The following is a 19,700-nucleotide window of genomic DNA, read 5'->3' on the forward strand; positions in this document are numbered from 1 at the left end:
GCGACGGAGAGAGAGTGAGGGTGACGGACAGAGACAGAGAAAGACAGACAGAGACACATAGAGACAGACGTACACACAGAGGCACTCAGTGACACATACACTGACGCACACACTGACGCACACAGAGAGGAAAAGGGGCAAGTGGTTTGAATTGAGGTAGGTATTTGGGGTTCGTGGTAAGCCTGCTGAATTCTCTTGGAGGTCAATTCCTCTTCAAAGTTGCAGGCCTGGGTTGCTGGTAGATTTCTCTGTTGGTTGTAATTTCAGTCAGATGACAGGGCATCACTTCCAGTTTTCTGCTGCACAAAGTGAAGTAGAACTCACAGCACCGCACCTTATTTTTGGCTTGCTGGATTTTCCCTCAGCACTCAGCTGGACAAGCTTTCGTGATGTTTTTCCGAGGTCTCTCTCTCTCTCTCTGAGAGCTACCTTTTAAGCTAAAAGTCTCTCACACCTTGCCTCTGTTGGGAGACAAAGATCTTCCTACCTGTAGTGACCAACAATGGCCCAGGATATGGCTACTTCACACCGTCTTTGGCCGGCATTTTACTTTCAGACGGGAGCCATCCACCAATCAAAAAGTTGGTGCGATCTTGCTTCCGCCTGACCTGGGGATCCAGACTGCATTTTACGGTCACCAGGCCCTTAATTGGTCTGAGATGGGACTTCCACCTCATTGAGGCAGGATGTCCCGCCTAATGGTGCTGCCGGCCGATCAGCAGGCTGGCAGCTCTCAGTCCCAGTAGTGCCACCGGGAACGGTAGCCACTGCTGGGACTACACCCAGCTTCAAGCAGAGAAGGAAGGACAGTCCCGGGAAAAGATAAGTGTTTGGGACCTCGTCGGGGGTGGTTGGGGCATCGGGGGTGGCCCTCCGTCGGGCATTAGGTGCCTGATCAGGAGGGCGCACCCCCATGCCATCAGAAAGCCGTCTTCTTTTAACAGGAGGCTTTTCTCAGGCCTGGGCCGCCCATTTGCCACTGGTAAAATCCCTATAGTGGCGGGCGGAGGCCCCTAAGTGGCCATTAACTGGCCACTTAAGGACCTTGATTGGCCTTGGGTGGGTGGGCAGTTTCTCGCCGCCTCCCCGCGTAAAATGGCAGTTGTGGTGAGAGGGGGTTGGGAAGGGCCCCTCGAGCCTCCCACTCCATTTTACGCCCCCCTCCTCCACCCCAGCCACAATCCCACTCTTCGGTTGGAAGGGGGGGTGCGGGTGCAGAGACAGATGTAAAATTCCGGCCTTTGTTTCAGACATTCAATTCAAAAATGTCTCGATGGATTCAGAATAGGTGTAATTGACACCTCTTAGCTTTGGAATGTATCCTTCTGTCCTTGCCAGACAGTAAGACAGTTTGAATACACAAGGTCAAGTCTTTTGACCTTTGGTGGCCATTTTGAAGCACACTGTCCAAGTTTTGTTTTTAAAGAAGTCAATTTTTATAACTCTTCAGATTGAGTTCTTGTATTTTCAATTGCTGCACTTTACGTGCATGTAATAGCCTCTTTACATAAGGTGTCCAAATCTGTACACAGTACGGTATTCAAGGTATGGTCTCACCAATGCCCTGTACAGTTGTAGCAAGGCCTCTCTACTTTTATACTCCATCCCCTTGCAATAAAGGTCAACATTCCATTTCTCCTCCTAATTACCTGCTCGACCTGCATGCTGGCCTTTTGTATTTCAGTTACAAGGACCATGACAAGTGAATCTTCCCTACCCACTCCAAATTCTTCTCCAGCCATTCTTTTTTTCTTTTGGGCCTCCTTATCTCGAGAGACAATGGATACGCGCCTGGAGGTGGTCAGTGGTTTGTGAAGCAGCGCCTGGAGTGGCTATAAAGGCCAATTCTGGAGTGACAGGCTCTTCCACAGGTGCTGCAGAGAAATTTGTTTGTTGGGGCTGTTGCACAGTTGGCTCTCCCCTTGCGCCTCTGTCTTTTTTCCTGCCAACTACTAAGTCTCTTCGACTCGCCACAATTTAGCCCTGTCTTTATGGCTGCCCGCCAGCTCTGGCGAATGCTGGCAACTGACTCCCACGACTTGTGATCAATGTCACACGATTTCATGTCGCGTTTGCAGACGTCTTTATAACGGAGACATGGACGGCCGGTGGGTCTGATACCAGTGGCGAGCTCGCTGTACAATGTGTCTTTGGGGATCCTGCCATCTTCCATGCGGCTCACATGGCCAAGCCATCTCAAGCGCCGCTGACTCAGTAGTGTGTATAAGCTGGGGATGTTGGCCGCTTCAAGGACTTCTGTGTTGGAGATATAGTCCTGCCACCTGATGCCAAGTATTCTCCGAAGGCAGCGAAGATGGAATGAATTGAGACGTCGCTCTTGGCTGGCATACGTTGTCCAGGCCTCGCTGCCGTAGAGCAAGGTACTGAGGACACAGGCCTGATACACTCGGACTTTTGTGTTCCGTGTCAGTGCGCCATTTTCCCACACTCTCTTGGCCAGTCTGAACATAGCAGTGGAAGCCTTACCCATGCGCTTGTTGATTTCTGCATCTAGAGACAGGTTACTGGTGATAGTTGAGCCTAGGTAGGTGAACTCTTGAACCACTTCCAGAGCGTGGTCGCCAATATTGATGGATGGAGCATTTCTGACATCCTGCCCCATGATGTTCGTTTTCTTGAGGCTGATGGTTAGGCCAAATTCATTGCAGGCAGACGCAAACCTGTCGATGAGACTCTGCAGGCATTCTTCAGTGTGAGATGTTAAAGCAGCATCGTCAGCAAAGAGGAGTTCTCTGATGAGGACTTTCCGTACTTTGGACTTCGCTCTTAGACGGGCAAGGTTGAACAACCTGCCCCCTGATCTTGTGTGGAGGAAAATTCCTTCTTCAGAGGATTTGAACGCATGTGAAAGCAGCAGGGAGAAGAAAATCCCAAAAAGTGTGGGTGCGAGAACACAGCCCTGTTTCACACCACTCAGGATAGGAAAGGGCTCTGATGAGGAGCCACCATGTTGAATTGTGCCTTTCATATTGTCATGGAATGAGGTGATGATACTTAGTAGCTTTGGTGGACATCCGATCTTTTCTAGTAGTCTGAAGAGACCACGTCTGCTGACGAGGTCAAAGGCTTTGGTGAGATCAATGAAAGCAATGTAGAGGGGCATCTGTTGTTCACGGCATTTCTCCTGTATCTGACGAAGGGAGAACAGCATGTCAATAGTCGATCTCTCTGCACGAAAGCCACACTGTGCCTCAGGGTAGACGCGCTCGGCCAGCTTCTGGAGCCTGTTCAGAGCGACTCGAGCAAAGACTTTCCCCACTATGCTGAGCAGGGAGATTCCACGGTAGTTGTTGCAGTCACCGCGGTCACCTTTGTTTTTATAGAGGGTGATGATGTTGGCATCGCGCATGTCCTGGGGTACTGCTCCCTCGTCCCAGCACAGGCATAGCAGTTCATGTAGTGCTGAGAGTATAGCAGGCTTGGCACTCTTGATTATTTCAGGGGTAATGCTGTCCTTCCCAGGGGCTTTTCCGCTGGCTAGGGAATCAATGGCCATGTGATGTCTTTAATCCTGGCATTGGTGGGACCCAAAGTAGTAGTCTCTCCGATGAGATAGTTGAGGCAAATGTAGAGGTTAAAGCAAGTAAGTCCAGTAGACAGGACGGGCAGGGGCAGGACAGGGAGCGTGGAAGGTCTGGTAGGGTAAACTGCATTTACTTTAATGCAAGAAGCCTTACAGGTAAGGCAGATGAACTCAGAGCATGGATCGCTACATGGGATTGTGATATTATAGCTGTTACGGAAACGTAGTTGAGAGATGGGCAGGACTGGCAACTCAATGTTCTGGGGTACCAATGCTTCTGGCGTGACAGAGGTGGAGGTAAGAGATGAGGGGGAGTTGCACTATTGATTAGGGGAGGACATTACGGCAGTATTTAGAGAGGATATCCCGGGGGAATGTCCAGCGAGGCCATATGGGTAGACCTTAGAAATAAGAAAGGGGTGATCACTTTGATGGGATTATACTATAGGCCCCCCAATCGTCAGAGGGAATTGGAGGAGCATATATGTAGGGAAATCACAGATAGGTGTAGGAATTATAGCGTTGTAATAGTAGGTGATTTTAACTTCCCTAATATTGACTGGGACTGCCTTAGTGCTAAGGGATCAGATGGGGAAGAATTTGTTAAGTGTGTCCAGGATAGTTTTCTGAAGCAGTATGTGGATGGCCCTACTAGAGAAGGGGCTACACTCGACCTCCTCTTAGGAAATGAGGATGGGCAGGTGGTTGATGTGTCAGTGGGGGAGCACTTTGGGACCAGTGACCATAACTCTATTAGCTTCAAGACAGTTATGGAAAAGGATAAGACTGGTCCTCAGGTTGAAGTCCTAAATTGGGGGAAGGCTAATTTCGATGGCATCAGATAGGAACTCTCAAAAGTTGAATGGGAGAGGCTGTTTACAGGTAAAGGGACGTCTGGCAAGTGGGAGGCTTTTAAAAGTGAGATAGGGAGAGTTCAGGGCCAGCATGTTCCTGTTAGATGGAAGGGCAAGGCTGGCAAGTTTAGGGAACCTTGGTTGACGAAGGATATTGAGGGTCTGGTCAGGACAGAGAAGGAGGCATATGTCAGGTATAGGCAGCTGGGATCGAGCGAGTCCCTCGAGGAGTATAGGGGATGTAGGACTACACTTAAGAAGGAAATTATGAGGGCGAAAAGGGGCCATGAGATTTCCCTGGCAGATAAGATAAAGGAGAATCCTAAAAGATTCTATACGTACATTAAGAATAAAAGGGTAGCGAGGGAGAGAATAGGTCCCCTTCAGGATCAGTGTGGTAATCTATGTGTGGAGCCACAGGAAATGGGCGAGGTGTTTAATGAATATTTCTCGTCCGTATTTACCGTGGAGAAGGTCATGGAAGCTAGTGAGTTCAAGGGAGGGAACACCGATATCCTGGAGCATATCAACATTACAAAGGAGGAGGTGTTGGAGGTCTTGAAGCACATTAAGATGGATAAATCCCCAGGGCCTGACCAAGTGTATCCTAGGATGCTATGGGAAGTAAGGGAGGAGATTGCTGCGGCCCTGGCAGAGATTTTTGTATCATCGTTAGCCACGGGTGAGGTACCGGAAGACTGGAGGATAGCTAATGTTGTGCCTTTATTTAAGAAGGGCAGCAAGGATAAGCCAGGGAACTACAGGCCGGTGAGCCTTACATCAGTGGTGGGAAAGTTATTGGAAGGGATTCTGAGAGACAGGATTTATATGCATTTGGAAAGGCATGGTCTGATTAGGGATAGTCAGCATGGCTTTGTGCGTAGGAAATCATGTCTCATGAATTTGATTGAGTTTTTCAAGGAGGTGACCAAGAGGATTGACGAGGGCGTTGTCGACGTTGTCGACATGGACTTTAGCAAGGCCTGGTAGGCTGGTCCAGAAGGTTCGAACACATGGGATCCAGGGTGAGCTAGCCAATTGGATACAAAATTGGCTTGGTGATATGGAGGTAGAGGGTGGTAGTGGAGGGTTGTTTTTCCGATTGGAGGCCGATGACCAGTGGTGTGCCACAGGGATCGATGCTGGGCCCTCTGTTGTTTGTCATATATATTAATGACTTCGATGTGAATGTAAGGGGGCCTGATTAGTAAGTTTGCAGATGACACCAAAATTGGTGGTATAGTGGACAGTGAAGAAGGTTGTCTGAGGTTGCAACAGGATATAGATCAACTGGGAAAGTGGGCAAGGGAGTGGCAAATGGAATTTAACGCAGACAAGTGTGAAGTGATGCATTTTGAGAAGTTAAACCAGGGCAGGACATATGCAGTGAATGTTGAGCAGAGAGACCTTGGGGTGCAAGTACATAGTTCCCTGAAAGTGGCAACAAAGGTAGACAGGATGGTGAAGAAGGCGTATGGCATGCTTGCCTTCATCGGCCGAGGCATTGAGTACAAGAGTTGGGACGTCATGTTACAGTTGTACATAATGTTGGTTAGGCCGCACTTGGAGTACTGTGTGCAGTTCTGGTTGCCGCACTACTGGAAAGATGTTATTAAGCTAGAGAGGGAGCAGAAAAGATTCACAAGGTTGTTGCTTGGTTTTGGAGGGTTTAAGTTATAAAGAGAGATCAGATAGGCTGGGTCTGTTTTCCCTGGAGCGAAGGAGGCTGAGAGGGGACATGATAGAGGTATATAAAATTATGAGAGGCATAGCCAGAGTCTGTTTCCCATGGTAGGGGTGACTAAAACTAGAGGGCATAGATTTAAGATGAGAGGGAGGAGGTTTAAAGGGGATCAAAGGGGTAAATTTTTCACACAAAGAATAGTGGGTATCTGGAATGAGCTGCCTGAGGAGATGGTGGAGGCAGGAACAGTAGCGACATTTAAGAGGCATCTGGACAGGTACTTGAATGAGCAAGGCATAGAGGGATATGGAATTAATGCAGGCAGGTGGGATTAGTATAGATAGGCATTATGATCGGCATGGACACGGTGGGCCGAAGGGCGTGTTTCTATGTTGTACGACTCTATTGGGCAGGCAACACAATCTTCGGACATCCAAGTTGTGGCTGCGGAGAACACTATCTATTTTCCCTGAATATACTTTCCTCTACCCCGACCACATTCCTTTTGACTCCCCAATCTTGAATGGTCTCTTACTCCACAATGTCACTGTCAGTTTGCTCATCTCATTTAACATCAGCAAGACCAAAATCCTCCACCAGCGCTTCCCCAGACAAGCACCTACATCTTCAGCTATTGTTATTGATGGGAGACTTTAAAAGTCACTCAACACTCCCCATATCTCAGCAGTTGCCATTCTCAAAAGGTCACCATCAAAGTGGAGCTCCAACAGAGAATCAGCTGTGCCAGTGCAGCCTTCCAGAAATTGTACAACAGGGTCTTTGACAACAGAGACCTGCATAAAAGGACAAAGCATTTAGTATACAACACTGTTGTTGTCACCACTCTTCGCAGAGCGACTTGGGTCACCTCCCAAAGGTACCTCTGGTCGCTGGAGAATTTCCACCAGCGGTGTCTCCGCAGTATACTCAAAGTCAAGTGGGAAGTCAGGTTAACAAACTCCAGCATCCTCACCAAAGCCAATTCCTCCAGCATCACAACCATGATCATGTGAAATCAGCTCCACTGGTCTGGACATTGCATCCACATGCCAAATAATCAGTTTCCAAAGCACAGCCTCTTCTCACATCTCAAGGATTGCACCCAATCTCAAGGAGGACATGGGAAATGTTTTAAGGACACTCAAAGACTCATTGAAAAGAGAACAAATTGACATCGGTGTGTCGGAGGAGCTTGCCGCTAACCATGCCATGTGGCAACACCTCATCCAACAAACCACAACACAGTCAGAAACTGACCACATAAACCCTGCTGTGGAGAAGCGATGAAAACGGAAGGAGAGCAGGACCTTGGCTTGAGAATCCCCCTCCCGCAGGGCAACACTTGTCCTCTCTGTGCAAAGACCTGTTGTCCAGGATTGGCCTGCTGAATCACCCGAGGACATACAAATCATGAACCCTGCCAGACGTCATCCCCGTTTCGAGGGACTGATGACAACGACAATATCATGGTGCCGTGGTCAGTTTGCTCAACCACCCAGGCAGCAAGAACCTCATACTTGTTGGATAAAGGCAAAGCGCGAGGGGTCTCCAGCACGGCACAAGAGGTTCCCTTACCTGTCTAACATGCAGTCACACCCTCCTGTCCTTGAGTGCACCTGCACCACTTCCGAACCTGAGGGGTATGACTACCTCCAGAATCAAAGTATTAAGGTAACTCTCCCCCTCCCTGGTGCCCTGCAATGTCTACACCTTGGGTTCTAGCTCTACAACTCTTAGCTGACGTTCCTCAAGATGCAGACACTTACTGCAGATGTGGTTGTGAGGAACTGCAATGCTCTCCACAAACTCCCATATGCTGCAGTTGCTGAGTCAGCAGGTTGTGGATTCAAATCCTGCTCCAGAGACTTGAGAACATAATCCAGGCAGGTATTTAATTGCAGTACTGAGGGAACGCTGCACTATTGGAGGGTCAGTACTGAGGGAGAACTGCACTGTTCTTTGGGACAATTTTGCACTGCTCCTCATTTCGGTTTGGTAATATAGTGTTGCATCGCTCCTCGACAGTGCAATGGAGACATACCCTTTCATTGTACACAGCCACTCACATATAGTCCAGGTTAACATGTCTCAAATTTTGCTTACCTTCAGGCCTTGTTTTCTGCTTTTTCTCTCTCTGCTGCTCCTGGGACTTTTGGCAGTTAAAATGTTTGTCAGCTTCAGATCTTCAGTTTTTAGCCAATCTTCAAACTTCTTCAATAACAACTTGTGATCAGTAGGGTCTTGATCATTCACCTGTCAAAGAGTAAACGGGACTTTGACAAATACGATTCATGTCAGACAAAGGCAAAATACTGCGGACGCTGGAAATTTGAAATAAAAAAAGAAAATGCTGGAAATACTCGTATTATTTTTCTAACTTTGCCCAGTTCTGATGAGAAGTCACAGACCTGAAATGTTAACTCTGTTTCTCTCTCCATAGATGCTGCCCCTGACCTGATAAGTATTTCCAGCATTTTCTGTTTTGATTTGTATGAGTTGTGCACTGCTCACATTGTTTTCAAGCTATAGAAATTAATCTGTGAGATCACACAAGAGAAGCAAACACTGCAGTAATATTATCACGACATGTGCAAGCTGGCAGATCTTCTGCTGTGTTTCTCCAAGTAAGTCTGTTTTTTTTATTTGTTCATGGGATGTGCACCTCGCTGACAATGCCAGCATTTGCTGTCCATCACTAACTGCCCTTGAGATTTGCTTTTGCACAAGAACAAGCTTGTTCACTGTGATAACAGTGAATATTCTACTTCTAAAGTGCAGTGGAATCTCTCTCGACCTTTCTTTTGCATCTTCCATCTCTCCAGCTTCTGTTTCTCTTCTGTTGCTCTCCATTATTTTTGGTGTGCATATTGGCTGCTGCATTTTCTACATTACATTTTAAGATGTCTTTCATAGGTTGCCCCAAAGTGATTCACAGCCAGAGGTTCTGAAAAGTGCGACAGCAATGCAAGTCTTTATATTTCACCTACCCTCCACCCAATTCTCTCACTGTCATCTTGAGCAGAAAGCAACGTAAAGAGAAAGCACTATCCTCTTGAATGGTAGGACCCTAGGAAGTACAGAGGGTCAGAAGGACCTTGGTGTACTTGTCCATAGATCACTGAAGGCAGCAGCACAGGTAGATAAGGTGGTTAGGAAGGCATATGGGATACTTGCCTTTATTAGCCGAGGTATAGAATATAAGAGCAGGGAGGTTATGATGGAGCTGTATAAAACGCTAGTTAGTCCAGAGCTGGAGTACTGTCTACAATTCTGGAAGGATGTGATTACACTGGAAAGGGTGCAGAAGAGATTCACCAGGATGTTGCCTGGGCTGGAGCATTTCAGCTATGAAGAGAGACTGGATAGGCTCGGGTTGTTTTCCTTAGAGCAGAGAAGGCTGAGGGAGGACCTGATTGAGGTATACAAAATTATGAGGGGCATTGATAGGGTAGATAGGGAGAAACTTTTTCCCTTAGCAGAGGTGTCAATAACCAGGGGGCACAGATGTAAGGTGAGGGACAGGAGGTTTAGAGCGGATTTGAGGAAAAGAAATTTCACCCAGAGGGTGGTTGGAATCTGGAACACACTGTCTGAAGGGGTGGTGGAGGCAAGAACCCTCACAACATTTAAGTAGTATTTAGAAGAGCACCTGAAACGCCATAGCATACAAGGCTACGGGCCAAGTGCTGGAAAATGGGATTAGAATAGTTAGGTGCTTGATGTCCGGCACAGACACTATGGGCAAAAGGGCCTGTTTCTGTGCTGTATAACTCTATAACTCTTGCTGCAAATTTGCACTCCATCACAGCCATAACCTCCTGTATCCCTTCACATCATTCTCACTCACGCCCCTACCTCTTCCTCTAATCTTCACCCCACTAACGTTTCATCCCATTCTTCCATTAACTCAGAAGGGAGAGACAATAGAGACATAATGTCACAATTCTATAATGTTACAGTTGTACATAACGTTGGTTAGGCCACATTTGGAGTACTGTTTGCAGTTCTAGTTGCTGCACTAAAGGAAAGATGTGGTTAAGCTAGAGAGGGTGCAGAAAAGATTCACAAGGATGTTGCCTGGTTTGGAGGGCTTGAGTTATAAAGAGAGATTGGATAGGCTGGGTCTGTTTTCCCTGGAGCGAAGGAGGCTGAGAGGGGACATGATAGAGGTATATAAAATTATGAGAGGCATAGATCGGGTAGATAGCCAGAGTCAGTTTCCCATGGTAGGGGTGACTAAAACTAGAGGGCATAGATTTAAGGTGAGAGGGAGGAGTTTTAAAGGGGATCAAAGGGGTAAATTTTTCACACAAAGAATAGTGGGTATCTGGAATGAGCTGCCAGAGGAGGTGGTGGAGGCAGGAACAGTAGCAACATTTAAGAGGCATCTGGACAGGTATTTGAATGAGCAAGGCATAGAGGGATATGGAATTAATGCAGGCAGGTGGGATTTGTATAGATAGGCATTATGGTCGGCATGGACGTGGTGGGCCGAAGAGCCTGTTTCTAAGCTGTATGACTGTGTATGCAGGGTCACAGGGACCTGGAGTGCATGTGCACAGATCTTTATAGGTGGCAGGACATCTAAGGAGAGTAGTTAGCAAAGGTTATGGGGTTCTTAAATGGAGGCATCAAGTATAAAAGCAGGGAAATTATACTAAATCTTTATCATGCTCTGGATGGCCACACCAGAGTATTGCATCCAAGGATGTGAGGGTACTAGAGAGTGCGCAGAGGAGATTTACCAGAATGGTTCCAGGGACGAGGGGAATTTAGCTTCAAGATTAGGTTGGAAAAGCTGGGGTTTTCCCCATTAGCAGAGGTTGTCTAATGAGGAACGTTTGAGCAGGTTGGGCCTATACTCATTGGAGTTTAGAAGAATAAGAGGTGATCTTATTGAAACACATGCAATTCTGAGGGAGCTTGACAGGGTAGATGCTGAGAGGATGTTTCTCCTTGTGGGAAATCTAGAACTAGGAGGCATAGTTTCAGAATAAGGGGTCTCCTATTTAAGACATTGATGAGGAGGAATTTCTTCTTTCAGAGGGGTGTTAATCTTAGGAATTCTCTTCCCCAGAAAGCAGTGGAGTCTGGGTCATTGAATATATACAAGGCTGAGTTAGACAGATTTTTGATCTACAGGGGTGTCAAGGGGTATGGGCAGCAGGCAGGAAAACGGAGTTAAGGCCATAATCAGATCTGCCATGATCTTATCGAATGGTAGAGCAGACTCGAGGGGCCGAATGGCCTACTCCTGCTCCTATTTCTTATTCTCCATCTGCCTAATTGTTGCCCATTCACTTATCTATATCCCTTTGCAAACTCAGTGTGCTCTTCACAACCTGCTTTTGTACCTATTGAAGGGGTTAGTTAAGGAGACATGTAAATTAGAAAGGCAGCTCAGCATAATACAGTTAAGTCAGGATGGGAAATAGACAGACAAGCTGTTCGGGTAAAGGCAGGATTAGGGAGTGAAGATTGATAGCTAAGATCTGTACAGGCTTCACAATCCACAAACTGTGGGATGTTGTTTACTGTGAAACGAAGAGAAAGTAGACCCAGGCTAGAGACATCTGGAGTGGACACTGATAAAAATTAAGAACGGTGTATTCATTAGAGCGCATGATCAATTATCCATTGTTTGACCATGCTACGTGAGAAAAACAATATCTAAGTTTGTATCCATGCGTGCACAAATCAGAGCACGATCTCGGATATATTAGGGGACAAGATGGCTCCTGGGCTGTAAGCTCCCTAGGAAGCTCCCTTGCTGTTCAACTCTATCCATGGCCATCTGCTCCCATTCTTAGTGTTTTCTCCCCCAATCTACCCTCTTAAACTGTTTAAATTCCCCTGGCTCTTTAAATCAGTTCATTTTAGCCCTATCTAAAAGTTAACAGTTAGTTTAGTGTATGTTACCTGGGCCCACTGCCCTCCCCCAGCCACACCTGCTCTTTGTTTTCTCAATGAAATTGATCCGGATGAAACTGACGAGCACAGCTGTCGATACTTTAATCTCTGATACTGATGTCTTCACTGTCCAGAGTGTCTGCAGCCACGGCGTGCGGCAAGTCCATTGAGGTGAAGAAGCAACGGGACCCTAGGGAAGCCTTGAGAAAAGGTGCTCCAAACACCCAAAAAACCCATGAACGGCTCCTCAGCCACTTCAAAGCGCCCGCGGGAGATGGCTCGGAGAGCATCTGCAGAGCACTGTTGGCAATGCGGTATGCCTTTATTTAAACCACATCAAAAAACTCTCAGCGAATATAACCACCTTTGTAAGTCTGCCCAAAGATGCTTCACCTCCCGAAGGACGCAGATGAGCTTTCCGGACGTCGATGGTGGGAACTGAGGAAATGGCTTATTACCTGCACCCGCTTTCCCCTCCCTTCCCCCCTTTCCATCCCCGCCCCCCCCTTCCCTGCTCCACCCTCTCAGCTCACCCCTTCGCAACCCCGTCCCAGCCCCCACCTCGCACCCACTTCCCCTGCACCCCCTCCCACCCCCTTACAACCCCCTTCCCAGCCCTCCCTCCACCCCTCCCCCTCCTCCCACCGGCATCCTCCTACACCTGTGTAGGGGCCCGAACAACCCCACTGCCTTGTGGGCGTCTCGGGAGAGACCAAGGATAAGGGAGTAAACCCTAACAGATAATCCGGAGCGGAACCCCGTAGGCGGTCATGTGTCACCTTTGGCACGTTTCCGGCAGTTCCTGCAGCCATAACGGTGCCAAACGTCGTGCTCTGCACTCCTTTGGACCCCACCAGAAAGGCCGAGAGGGGGGTTTTGACGCCTGGGGAACTCTCAATAAATCCGCCCAGGCATGCGCCATGGAGAGGTCACTCCATAGTTGCCTCACAGCGACTGAAACAACACGGAAGGCAGCAGTTACGGGTTATAAGTCCAGATAAATTGGCGTAGAAGCTGGGCGCCACGGGTTGCCTTTGTTGGTGGGAGAGGTCATCGCACCTCACTGGACAGCTACCGCCCGCCTCAAACCGGGCAGCCCCCGGTCAATAAGGTTCTGTCCCGCCACAGTCTACCTGCTTCAATGGGTGCTTGGAGCTCAGGGTCATTGCCCGAAAGGTGGACTGAAACACCGCACCAAACACGAAAAAAGGAAAGAAGGTACCAGCCCTTCGCTTTGCAAGCTGGAACGTCAGAACTATGTGTCCTGGCCTGTCGGAAGACCTTACACAAATCAACGATTCTCGGAAGACCGCCATCATTAACAACGAGCTCAGTAGACTCAATGTAGACATTGCAGCACTTCAGGAGACATGCCTCCCCGCAAGTGGATCTCTAGCAGAGCAAGACTACACCTTCTTCTGGCAGGGCAGGGATCCTGAAGAACCAAGACAGCATGGAGTGGGCTTCACCATCAGAAACTCTTCGCTCAGCATGATAGAGCCTCCCTCAAATGGCTCGGAACGCAGACTGTCCATCCGACTGCTCACCGCCTCTGGTCCAGTACTCAGCATCTATGCTCCAACACTCTGCTCCCCACCTGAAGCTAAAGACCAGTTCTACGAGGAACTCCATAATATCATTAGTAGCATCCCCAATACCGAACACCTGTTCCTGCTGGGGGACTTTAATGCCAGGGTTGGGGCCGACCATGACTCATGACCCTCCTGCCTTGGGCGCTATGGCGTTGGAAGGATGAATGAGAACGGGCAGAGACTGCTTGAGTTGTGTACCTATCATAACCTCTGCATCACCAACTCGTTCTTTCACACTAAACCCTGTCACCAGGTTTCATGCAGGCACCCAAGATCGCGTCGTTGGCACCAGCGAGACCTCATTGTCACAAGGCGAGCCTCCTTAAACAGTGTTCAAATCACAGCAGCTTCCACAGTGCGGACTGCGACACCGACCACTCCCTGATGTGCAGCAAGGTTAGACTCAGACCAAAGAAGTTGCATCATTCCAAGCAGAAGGGCCACCCGCGCATCAACACGCGCAGAATTTCTCATCCACAGCTGTTACAAAAATTTCTAAATTCACTTGTGTCAGCCCTTCAAAACACTCCCACAGGGGATGCTGAGACCAAGTGGGTCCACATCAGAGACCCATCTGTGAGTCAGCTTTGACCACCTACGGCAAAAGTGCGAGGAGAAATGCAGACTGGTTTCAACCTCATAATGAAGAGCTGGAACCTGTCATAGCCGCTAAGCGCGTTGCACGGTTGAACTGCAAGAAAGCCCCCAGCGAGTTAACATCCGTAGCACTTAAAGCAGCCAGAAGCACTGCACGAAGAACAGCCAGGCGCTGCGCAAACGACTACTGGCAACATCTATGCAGTCATATTCAGCTGGCCTCAAACACCGGAAACATCAGAGGAATGTATGATGGCATGAAGAGAGCTCTTGGGCCAACCATCAAGAAGATCGCCCCCCTCAAATACAAATCAGGGGACATAATCACTGACCAACGCAAACAAATGGACTGCTGGGTTGAGCACTACCTAGAACTGTACTCCAGGGAGAATGTTGTCACTGAGACTGCCCTCAATGCAGCCCAGCCTCTACCAGTCATGGATGAGCTGGACAGACAGCCAACCAAATCGGAACTCAGTGATGCCATTGATTCTCTAGCCAGCGGAAAAGCCCCTGGGAAGCTCAGCATTACCCCTGAAATAATCAAGAGTGCCAAGCCTGCTATACTCTCAGCACTACATGAACTGCTATGCCTGTGCTGGGACGAGGGAGCAGTACCTCAGGACATGCGCAATGCCAATATCATCACTCTCCATAAAAACAAAGGTGACCGAGGTGACTGCAACAACTACCGTGGAATCTCCCTGCTCAGCATAGTGGGGAAAGTCTTTGCTCGAGTTGCTTTAAACAGGCTCCAGAAGCTGGCCGAGCGCGTCTTACCAACTTAATAGAATTCTTTGAGGAAGTGACAAAGTTGATTGATGAGGGAAGGGCTGTAGATGTCATATACATGGACTTCAGTAAGGCGTTTGATAAGGTTCCCCATGGTAGGCTGATGGAGAAAGTGAAGTCGCATGGGGTCCAGGGTGCACTAGCTAGATGGATAAAGAACTGGCTGGGCAACAGGAGACAGAGAGTAGCAGTGGAAGGGAGTTTCTCAAAATGGAGACGTGTGACCAGTGGTGTTCCACAGGGATCCGTGCTGGGACCACTGTTGTTTGTGATATACATAAATGATTTGGAGGAAAGTATAGGTGGTCTGATTAGCAAGTTTGCAGACGACACTAAGATTGGTGGAGTAGCAGATAGTGAAGGGGACTGTCAGAGAATACAGTAGAATATAAATAGATTGGAGAGTTGGGCAGAGAAATGGCAGATGGAGTTCAATCAGGGCAAATGCGAGGTGATGCATTTTGGAAGATCCAATTCAAGAGTGAACTATACAGTAAATGGAAAAGTCCTGGGGAAAATTGATGTACAGAGAGATTTGGGTGTTCAGGTCCATTGTTCCCTGAAGGTGGCAACGCAGGTCAATGGAGTGGTCAAGAAGGCATACGACATGCTTTCCTTCATCGGATGGGGTATTGAGTACAAGGGTTGGCAGGTCATGTTACAGTTGTATAGGACTTGGTTCGGCCACATTTGGAATACTGTGTGCAGTTCTGGTCGCCACATTACCAAAAGGATGTAGATGCTTTGGAGAGGGTGCAGAGGAGGTTCACCAGGATGTTGCCTGGTATGGAGGGCGCTAGCTATGAAGAGAGGTTGAGCAGATTAGGATTATTCTCATTAGAAAGACGGAGGTTGAGGGGCGACATGATCAAGGTGTACAAAATCATGAGAGGTATAGACAGGCTGGATAGCAAGAAGCTTTTTCCCCAGAGTGGGGGATTCAATTACTAGGGGTCACGAGTTCAAAGTGAGAGGGGAAAAGTTTAGGGGGGATATGCGTGGGAAGTTCATTACGCAGAGGGTGGTGGGTGCCTGGAACGCGTTGCCAGCGGAGGTGGTAGACGCGGGCACGATAGCGTCTTTTAAGATGTATCTGGACAGATACATGAATGGGCAGGACGCAAAGTGATACAGACCCTTAGAAAATAGGCGACATGTTTAGATAGAGGATCTGGATCGGCGCAGGCTTGGAGGGCCGAAGGGCCTGTTCCTGTGCTGTAATTTTCTTGGTTCTTTGTCTACCCTGAGGCACAGTGTGGCTTTTGTGCAGAGAGATTGACCGTTGACATGCTGTTCTCCCTTCGTCAGATACAGGAGAAATGCCGCGAACAACAGATGCCCCTCTACATTGCTTTCATTGATCTCACCAAAGCCTTTGACCTCGTCAGCAGACGTGGTCTCTTCAGACTACTAGAAAAGATCGGATGTCCACCAAAGCTACTAAGTATCATCACTTCATTCCATGACAATATGATAGGCACAATTCAACATGGTGGCTCCTCATCAGACTCCTTTCCTATCCTGAGTGGCGTGAAACAGGACTGTGTTCTCGCACCCACACTTTTTGGGATTTTCTTCTCCCTACTGATTTCACATGCGTTCAAGTCCTCGGAAGAAGGAATTTTCCTCCACACAAGATCCGGGGGCAGGTTGTTCAACCTTGCCCGTCTAAGAGCGAAGTCCAAAGTACGGAAAGTCCTCATCAGGGAACATCTCTTTGCTGACGATGTTGCTTTAACATCTCACACTGAAGAGTGCCTGCAGAGTCTCATCGATAGGTTTGCGGCTGCCTGCAATGAATTTGGCCTAACCATCAGCCTGAAGAAAACGAACATCATGGGGCAGGACGTCAGAAATGCTCCATCCATCAATATTGGCAACCACGCTCTGGAAGTGGTTCAAGAGTTCACCTACCTAGGCTCAACTATCACCAGTAACCTGTCTCTAGATGCAGAAATCAACAAGCGCATGGGAAAGGCTTCCACTGCTATGTCCAGACTGGCCACGAGAGTGTGGGAAAATGGCGCACTGACACGGAACACAAAAGTCCGAGTGTATCAAGCCTGTGTCCTCAGTACCTTGCTCTACGGCAGCGAGGCCTGGACAATGTATGCCAGCCAAGAGCGACATCTCAATTCATTCCATCTTCGCTGCCTCCGGAGAATCCTTGGCATCAGGTGGCAGGACCGTATCTCCAACACAGAAGTCCTCGAGGCAGCCAACATCCCCAGCTTATACACACTACTTAGTCAGCGGCGCTCGAGATGGCTTGGCCATGGAAGATGGCAGGATCCCCAAAGACACATTGTACAGCGAGCTCGCCACTGGTATCAGACCCATCGGCCATCCATGTCTCCGCTTTAAAGACGTCTGCAAACGCGACATGAAGTCCTGTGACATTGATCACAAGTCGTGGGAGTCAGTTGCCAGCGATCGCCAGAGCTGGCGGACAGCCATAAAGGCGGGGCTAAAGTTTGGCGAGTCGAAGAGACTTAGCAGTTGGCAGGAAAAAAGACAGAGGCACAAGGGGAGAGCCAACTGTGTAACAGCCCCGACAAACAAATTTTTCTGCAGCACCTGTGGAAGAGCCTGTCACTCTAGAATTGGCCTTTATAGCCACTCCAGACGCTGCTTCACAAACCACTGACCACCTCCAGGCACTTACCCATTGTCTCTCGAGATAAGAAGGCCAAAGAAGATCTCGGACTGCCCAAGGTGGACTCTCCTTGCACATGCTCATATAAATGATCATTTACCTGTACCTGACTCTCCTCATATGCAGATGAGTTGTCCCACAACACTATCTTTGTATCCTCAGCAAATTTGGCGATAATACACTCGGTCCCTTCATCCAAGCACTGACAAAGACAGTAAATATTTGAGGCCCCAGCACTGATCCCTGTGGCACTCCCCTAGTTACAGTTTGCCAAGCTGAAAATGACCCACTTAGCCCAACTCTCTGTTTCTTGTTAGCCAATCCTCTATCCATGCTAATGTATTACCCCAACACCACAAGCTCTTATGTTGTGTAGTAACCTTTTGTGACACCAAATCGAACGCCTTTGGGAAGTCCAAATACACCACATCTTTCGGTTCCCCTTTATCCACTCTGCTTGTTCCTTCCTCAAAGAACTCTAATAAATCTGTCAAACATGATTTTCCTTTCACAAAACCATGCTGACTCTGCTTGATTGCATTATGATTTTCTAAACATGCTGCTACTCCGTCCTTAATAATGGGTTCCAGCATTTTCCCAATGACAGACGTTAGATTAACTGTCCTATAGTTTCCTGCTTCCTGTCTCCCTCCTTTCTTAAATAGAGGTACTACCATCTGCAGTTTTCCAATCCACTGGGACATTTCCAGAATCTAGGGAATTTTGGAAGATTACAACCAATGTATCCATTATCTTTGCAGCCACTTTTTTTTTAAGATCCTCGGATGCAGGCCATCAGATCCAGGGGACTTGTCAGCCTTTAGTCCCATTGATTTTCCTAGTACTTCTTCTCTGGTGATGGTGACTGTTTTAAGTTCCTCCCTCCCTTTTGCCTCTTGATTTTCCACTATTATTGGGATGCTTTTAGTATCTTCTATCATGAAGACAATGCAAAATACTTGTTTAAAGTCTCTGCCATTTCCTTGCTTCCCATTATTAATTCCTAATTTCATCCTCTAAGGGACCAACACTTACATTAGCTACTCTCTTCCTTTTTAGATACTCGTAGCTAAGGTTTTACTGTCTGTTTTTATATTTCTTGCTAGTTTACCCTCATAATCTACTTTCTTTTTTAAGTCATCCTTTACTCGTTTTGAAAATTTTCCCAATCTTCTGGCCTACCAGCCTTTTCTTTCAATTTGACACCATCCTTAACTTCCTTAGTTAGCCACGGATAGTTCATCTTTCTCAATGGAATACATCTTTGTTGAAAGTTATGAAATGTTTCTTTAAATGTCTGCCGCTGCTCATCTACCATCTTACCTTTTAGCTTATTTTCCTAGTCTACTTTAGCTAACTTTGTCTTCATACTATGGACAGAGAAACAGAGTTAAAGTTTCAGATCTGTGACCTTTCATCAGAATGGACCTGAAACTTTTAACTGTTTCTCTCTTCACAATGCTGCCAGACCTGCTGAGTATTTCCAGCACTTTGTTTGTATTTCAGATTTCCAGCATCCGCATTATTTTGCTTTTATTTCTTTCTTTATACCTTTCTGATAGCCTTTATTGAAGTTTAAGACAGCAGTTTCAGACCGAATGGAGGAGGCGGTGGCGTAGTGGTAATGTCACTAGGCTAGTAATCCAGAGGTCTAGGCTAATGCTCTGGGGACATGGGTTTGAATCCCACCATGGCAGATGGTGAAATTTGAATTCAATTAATAAAACTGGAATTTAAAAAAAAAAGCGAGTCCAATGGTGACCATGAAACCATTGTCGATTGTTGTAAAAACCCATCGGTTCACTACTGTAAAACTAGCTCAGGTCTACAAATCAAACCCGACCTGAGCCTGACAGAACCACATCCGACCCCGAGCCCAACCTGGCCCAAGTCCTTTAATGTTTTCCCGCACCCGACCCGACCTAGCTTCCGTTTTTCACTTTGTTGCTTATCTGCGCAAGCTTAAAAAAAACTGTAACAAAACCACCTTTCAAGTTCAAAAAGTACATTAGCATTGGAGCCAATTACCGGAGGTGGTGACAGAGCATGTCCGACCCGAGCCCAAATGCCA

At 47.7% G+C, this 19,700-nt stretch overlaps 1 protein-coding gene across 7 annotated transcripts in view; it reads right to left on the minus strand.

Annotated features, from left to right (window-relative positions):
• syne3 (spectrin repeat containing, nuclear envelope family member 3) overlaps nt 1–19,700 on the minus strand; it is a 227,240-nt gene that overhangs the window by 54,748 nt on the left and 152,792 nt on the right. For all 7 annotated transcript variants that reach the window (XM_068038411.1, XM_068038416.1, XM_068038415.1 and 4 more), the window contains one exon: nt 8,186–8,335. In XM_068038411.1, coding sequence (XP_067894512.1) covers nt 8,186–8,335 — 150 coding nt within the window. The remainder of the gene's footprint in view (nt 1–8,185; nt 8,336–19,700) is intronic.

This window comes from Heterodontus francisci, chromosome 9, assembly GCF_036365525.1.
Source record: "Heterodontus francisci isolate sHetFra1 chromosome 9, sHetFra1.hap1, whole genome shotgun sequence".
Classification (NCBI taxonomy): domain Eukaryota; kingdom Metazoa; phylum Chordata; class Chondrichthyes; order Heterodontiformes; family Heterodontidae; genus Heterodontus; species Heterodontus francisci.